The 7,206-nt window shown below is 41.8% G+C and overlaps 1 protein-coding gene across 10 annotated transcripts in view; it reads right to left on the minus strand.

Moving 5' to 3' along the window:
• usp45 (ubiquitin specific peptidase 45) overlaps positions 1–7,182 on the minus strand; it is a 362,553-nt gene extending 355,371 nt beyond the window's left edge. For 3 of the 10 annotated variants that reach the window (XM_072499602.1, XM_072499600.1, XM_072499601.1), the window contains exons 1-2: positions 7,000–7,180; positions 5,556–5,664 (exon numbers count right to left, since the gene is read on the minus strand). In XM_072499602.1, coding sequence (XP_072355703.1) covers positions 5,556–5,658 — 103 coding nt within the window. In that variant the 5' untranslated portion in view covers positions 5,659–5,664; positions 7,000–7,180. Of the gene's footprint in view, positions 1–5,555; positions 5,665–6,999 lie in introns of all 10 variants that reach the window. The other 7 variants (XR_011940756.1, XR_011940757.1, XM_072499597.1 and 4 more) reach the window with 4 other exon arrangements.
• Between the last annotated feature and the right edge of the window lie 24 nt (positions 7,183–7,206).

Here is a 7,206-nt window from a genome sequence, read left to right on the forward strand (position 1 = left end):
TAAGTGGGTCGGTGCAGACTCAATGGGCCAAATGGCCTCCTTCTGCACTGTATGTGTATGTTCTATGTAATACTCTAGTGCGCTCTTGAATGCTTCCGCCACACTTCCAGGCAGCGCAACCCAGACCCGAGCCACTCATTGTGAGAAAAAACTAATCGCACTTGCTTCTTTTACAAATCACATTAAATGTAATAAGAATTTTTAAAATAATAATCTTTGTCACAAGTAGGTTTACATTAACACTGCAATTAAGTTACTGTGAAAAGCCCCTAGTCGCCACATTCCGGCACCTATTCGGGTACACAGAGGGAGAATTCAGAGTGTCAAATTCACCTAACAGCACGTCTTTCGGGACTTATGGGAGGAAACCGCAGAACCCGGAGGAAACCCATGCAGACACAGGGAGAACGTGCAGACTCCGCACAGACAGTGCCGGGAATCGAACCTGGGACCCTGGCGCTGTGAAGCCATAGTGCTAACCACTATGCTACCGTGCTGCCCTCTCATTCTTGATCATTATCTACTCTGTCCAGTCCCATCATGATTTTAAATATCTCTATCAAATCTCTCTCAGCCTTCTTCTCTGCAAGGAGAACAGTGCCAATCTAGCTTCATAACCGAAATGTCTCACCCCTGGAACCATCCTTTCAAACCTCTTCTGCATTCTCTCCAATGCATTCACATCCTTCCTATCGTGTGGTGCCCAGAACTGTACCCAATATTCCACCCGGGGTCTAACTAGTGTCTTGTGTAAGTTCAGCATAACCTTTTGCTCTTGTACATTATGGCCCTATTAATTGCTTTCACCACCTGTCCTGACACCTTCAATGCCCAATAATTTTATCTTGTATGGATCGTTTGGGGGCACCTCATGGAGCCAATGGGCCACATATAATATTGCTATTAATGTGCATATATTTTAATAAGCAAATATGATATGATTCAGAATGCATCCATCACCAATGAACAAGAACAGTTCTTCACTTCACACAATCAAAATTTGAAGACTACAAACTGGTGAATAGTAACATTGCACAAAAAGAACTTAAGTTGCCTAGGCTTTATGGGCTTAATGGGCAGAGCACAAGGACTAGAAATGGCCAGTTTGGAAAAATTAGCTACACTATTTAATTTATAATTACAGTTTATCACAAATGGGCAATCGTAAAAAGTATGCATGTGTTAGTGGTGTGGTTATATAACAAAGGATAAATGCATTAATCAAGGCTGATCTGAACCATAGATTTGAGCCAGGGAAATGGGATGGAAATTTTCAGAGATGGGAGGAGAAAGGAATTAGGACACGAAAAGATTTGTTTCTTTGGGGTGGTTTTGTGGGATTGAAGGAGCTGGGAGCGAAGTATGGGCTGGAGCAGGGGGAAGTATTTAGATACACGCACGTTCGAGACTTTGCCAGAAAGGAGATACAGAACTTCCCTGTAGAGCCGGCTTCCACATTGCTAGGGGAGGTGCTGATGACAGGGGGACTGGAGAAGGGAGTAGTATCGGCGGTTTATGGGGTTACTTTGGAGGAGAAGGCGCCGCTAGAAGGGATCAAGGCAAAGTGGGAGGAAGAGTTGGGAGAGGATATGGAGGAGGGGTTCTGGTGTGAGGTGCTCTGGAGGGTGAGCACCTCCACCTCGTGTGTGAGGTTGGGGCTGGTACCAAAGTTACACCATGAGCGGTTTAATATGGGAGCATGACATAGCCAAATAACTCTCAATCTTTAGGTTGCATTATTCCATGGCAAAGCACTGGGCCTGAAGTACATACTTCATGGAGCAGCACAGACAAGCCTCTACTGAATCTTCTGACTCATACATCTTCTGATTTTTAAGGAACTCAAAAATGGATTGAGGAGAGCTAGAAGGGGGCATGAAAAAGTCCTGGCGGGAAGGATTATGGAAAACCCCAATGCATTCTACACTTATGTGAGAAATAAGAGGATGATCAGAGTGAGAGTAGGGCTGATCAGGGATAGTGGAGGGAACTTGTGCCTAGAGTCTGAAGTGATGGGGGAGGCCCTAAATGAACACTTTGCTTCAGTATTCACTAGGGAGAGGGACCTTGTTGCCCATGAGAACAGTGTGAAAGGTTAATAGACTCAAACAAGTTGATATTAAGGAGGATGTGGAAATTTTGAAAAGCATCAGAATAGAAAAGTCCCCTGGGCCTGACAGGAAATACCCATGGTCATGACAGGAAGCGAGGGAGGAGATTACTGCACCGTTGGTGATGATCTTTGCATCCTCACTCTCCACTGGAGCAGTACCGGATGATTGGAGGGAGGCGAATGTTGTTCCCGTATTCAAGAAAGGGAATAGTGAAATCCCTGGGAATTACAGACCCATCAGTCTTACGTCTGTGGTGAGCAAAATATTGGAACGGATTCTGAGAGAGAGGATTTATGATTATTTAGAAAAACATAGTTTGATTAAAGATAGTCAGCATGGCTTTGTGAGGGGCAGGTCATGCCTCACAAGCCTCATTGAATTCTTTGAGGATGTGACGAGACACATTGATGAAGGTCAGGCAGTGGATATGGTGTATATGGATTTCAGTAAGGCATTTGATAAGGTTCCCCATGGTAGGCTCATTCAGAAAGTTAGAGGGCATGGGATACAGGGAAATTTGGCTGTCTGGAAACAGAATTGGCTGGCCGAAAGAAGACAGCGAGTGGTAGTAGATGGAAAGTATTCCGCCTGGAGGTCAGTGACCAGTGGTGTCCCGTAAGGATCTTTTCTGGGACCTCCACTCTTTGTGGTTTTTATAAATGACTTGGATGAGGAAGTGGAAGGGTGGGTTAGTAAGTTTGCCGTGACACAAAGGTTGGTGGAGTTGGAGATAGTGTTGAGGGTTGTTGCAGGTTACAACAGGTTACAAAATCTATTGACAGGATGCAGAGCTGGGCTGAGAAGTGGCAGATGGAGTTCAACCTTGATAAATGTGAAGTGATTCATTTTGGAAGGTCGAATTTAAATGCTAAATAGAGTTAAAGACAGGATTCTTGGAAGTGTGGAGGAACAGAGGGGTCTTGGGGTCCACGTACATAGATCCCACAAAGTTGTCACCCAGTTTGATAGGGTTGTTATGAAGGCGTATGGTGTGTTGGCTTTCCCTTGGCTTTCATTAACAGGGGGATTGAGGATTGAGGGGAGGGGGGGGGGGGTGGGTAGGGGGAAAGAGGGGGGGACTGCCTGGGAGGGTGGATGAGCAAGAGATAACATGAAGGGTTGGGGAAACTGGCACGTACGGGTGAGGGGCAGTGTACAAAGCTGTGTAAATATATCATTTTGCCATGTATATATCTTGCTCTGCGTGATTTCTCGGGTTTTTTTGTTATGGGGGGGCGGGGGGGGGGTTATTGTTTGTAAGGGAGAAAAATTGTGTTAAAAAACTTTAATAAACATTTTTTTTTAAACAGGGGGATTGAGTTTAAGGGCCGCGAGGTTTTGCTGCAGCTTTATAAAACTCTAGTTAGACCACACTTGGAATATTGTGTCCAGTTCTGGTCGCCTCATTATAGGAAGGATGTGGATGCTTTGGAGAGGGTAGAGGAGATTTACCAGGATGCTGCCTGGACTGGAGGGCATGTCTTATGAAGAAAGGTTGAGGGAGCTAGGAAGTTTCTCACTGGAGCTAAGAAGGCAGAGAGGTGACTTGATAGAGGTGTACAAGGTGACGAGAGGCATGGATGGAGTGGATAGCCAGAGACTTTTCCCCAGGGTGGAAATGACTGTCACGAGGGGACATAATTTTAAAGTGATTGGGGGAAGGTATACGGGAGAGGTAGGTTCTTTACACAGAGAGTGGTGGGTGTGTGGAATGCACTGCCAGCAGAGGTGGTGGAGTCAGAGTCATTAGGGACATTTAAGCGACTCTTAGACAGGCACATGGACAGCAGTAAATTGAAGGGGTGTAGGTTAGGTTGATCTTAGATTAGGATAAATGGTCGGCGCAACATCGTGGGCTAAAGGGCCTGTACTGTGCTGTGCTGTTCCATGTTCGATGTTCATACAGCCCTCCCAGGGCAGTATTTATTTCCACAAGTGTCAGGTATTTCAATTTGCAACTGAGCAAAACAAAATGCATATATTCCAATTGGATATAAGAAAATCTAAATATTGCACATCACCATAAGGCGTAGGAGCAGAAGACCATTCAGCATACCCAGTCTGCTCCACCATTTAATGAGATCATGACTGATCTGATATAACCCTCAACTCCACTTTCCCATCTTATCTCCATTTTTAAAAAACTTGGAAATCATTTACTATTTTGACTTTTTCTATAAGTTAAGAGAACACTTTTGTTTACTCTCAGAAAAGCTATTGTAAAACAACAAAAATCTATTTAGATGGATAATTAACTGGAACGAATGTGTTCCTGATATTAGGAACATTTTAGTTGCTGAAAGATTAACCAAGATACCAACACTAAATTTCTGATGTGTGTATCCTTGTTTTTTTAGACCAAGCTGTTGTAGTGATGGAAATCACGACAGTTAAAGATGATCTTTTACACAGTTAAGTGTTTGCTACAAAGAGTTGGTATTGGTCTTATTTTTCTACCAGTCCATCTAAATTTTCAAAATGCCTATTAATTAATGGTTCAATTAATTGACCGCAAAGTGTTTGGTTTAAACCAATCTGATTGCAATCTCATAAACCAGTGAAAATCCAGCTAGATGACATCACAGCCACAAAAGGAAATTCTGCCACTCACATTTGTCTTAGTTATATATACTCATGTTAAATCATTAAATATTTTTAAATCAGCATACGGTCATCGCAGGTAGGAGAATATAGAGCAATTTTTGGGAAAGAGTGAAGTCAACCATATGATTTTCACCTTGCTTATAAGCAAGTCAGGGCAATTTTCAATTCACACATGCTGAGGAGTCTGCTGTATATTTTGATCAATTTCGGTTTTTATTTCAATTTCAGTCACTCCTAAATAACAATAATCAAACAACCTTTGTATTAACCAAAACACAATTACAAGAACTTTATAGATGTATCATTGTGCCACATGAGTTTAATAAGAAAATTTTCAACTGCTGTAGCCCTTTAAACAGGATAAATCAATAACCATAATGCCAGTGGACTCACCAACACTAAGGGCATTCAAATGGTCATTGGATAGACATATGGACGATAAGGGAAGTGTAGATGGGCTTTAGAGTGGTTTCACAGGTCGGCGCAACATCGAGAGCCGAAGGGCCTGTACTGCGCTGTAATGTTCTATGAACAACTGATAGATATTACAGTGGATTAATGCACTCCAATTACTGTAATGTTACAACTGAAAATGTGTATAGTGAATGGTAGAAGCATATTTTCAAAGTATGGATTGACCAGACAAAATATAATTTGGCAAAATTCTTATGTTGATAGCTACTGAAACATGTTTTCTTTTTAAATTGTACCAGTGCTTATAATGAAAATTCCATTATATTTTGTACGGCTGTGTCTACTGTTCCATTTTATTCAAGAAGAACAATCTTCCCCATCACAAAAGAAATTACTGTTGTAAAAACAGAAACTCTATCTCACCTGAGACTTCATCAGATGAATCTTCATCTTGATGCTTTTCAGGCCTTCTGTTTTTCTTTGTCATTTCACCATTACGTCGGGAGAATGGGTCCTTTACCCGCATCTGTCACTGACAATTTAACATGCTGCATAAATAATTTTACAATAATGCACAAGTATAACAAACAGCTTTAAGACTGATGATTGGTACATCATTTTTAAACTTAGATTCAGTGTACAGGACAAGCTTAAGCTCAAATAGAATAAATGAGTGAGAATTTTAAATCACAGATTTTTCAGACTATCAGAGCAAAATAACTATGAGGGCTATTTTTATCTACATACCTAGGGTAATAAAATGGAAAGTTACATTGCCTAGCTTCTCAATATCTCCATGAGAAACTAGGACTATTGTCTTTTAAATGCGGAGGGATAGCAGCCCCACTTAACATGGACGTGTGGCTGTGGCTTAAGAAATGCAATTTATTTGAATTTAATGCAATGTTTTGACAACATTCATAGAGCTGATTTGTGCCACAGAAAGTGCAAGTATACAAAACTGCCAGAAGGAAAACATGTTTAACCAGTTTTTATAAACAAATATATATAGAATTATTAAATCTCTTGGGGTAAATAAAAAAGAAGTTGCAGGTGTTGCTCAAAGGCAGTCTGGGATCTGTAGGATGGTAATTGATCACTACTAGGCTTGCAATAGCCAAACATGTCAAGTGCTGGCAAATTTACTGAAGCCATATATGACTTCTAAGAGGTAAAAGTATTAGATACATTACCGAAAACAAGAGATAAAAGGTATGCTTTTTCAGGTTTCAATGCTTATTTTAGGATTTTTTTGCTTAGATTAAACCAGCAGCAGAAGTCAAATCACACCAAAATCTTATTGAGTTCGGGAGGGATGCTTAAATTTTGGACTTCTACTTTGCTCCAATATGCAATTTAAAAGTTTATGGAACAAAAACATCCAGAAGTTAATTCAATGGAGCATGACTTTTCAAATGTAATTTAAACAATGTGGCATGGTTTAATACATTTACCCCATAAACGGTAAGAAATTCAAGGAACCTGTGTCCAACTGCCATGAACATTTCTGGTGCATTTTTACCAGTAAAAGGAAGTTTGCATATCAAACAAAATCGCAGTTGTTGTGGCAGTGCTCGAGTCAACACATTAATAGCCACTTGGATGAAGACGCACGACTAAATATAAATCCAAGTAACCAGACTTCAGTTGCTATTAAAAGGAATAATTAAGGATCCGATCTAACTGGAACTCAGTTGGCGTAAATGGTGCAAATAAAACACAGCGAGATTTATTTATCGGCAATGCCGTGGGCAGAGAAACTATTTTCAGACTGTAGTTTATTTAAAGTCGGTCTGTCAGACGGCGCGGGCCTTGCTTTCAGGTTTTTCCCCTTTTAAGTGAAATACCAACAACTCTTGTCTGTCACCTTTGTGGATCAACACCGGCCTCCGGTTAGGCACGTCCCGCGAAAGGTCCGGTTACCACCTGGCCGTGGAATCCTGCTCGAGGGTGTGATGCGCTGGTTTCTCAGTGAAGCGGCGGGTGGGCGGGGGACCTTCCAGCAGCTTCGACGTGCGGAACCGGGCGGCCGAACTGCAACCCTCGCGCAGACCGGAAGCCCAGCCTGGCTGAA

The sequence above is a fragment of the Scyliorhinus torazame genome, chromosome 4, assembly GCF_047496885.1.
Source record: "Scyliorhinus torazame isolate Kashiwa2021f chromosome 4, sScyTor2.1, whole genome shotgun sequence".
NCBI lineage: Eukaryota > Metazoa > Chordata > Chondrichthyes > Carcharhiniformes > Scyliorhinidae > Scyliorhinus > Scyliorhinus torazame.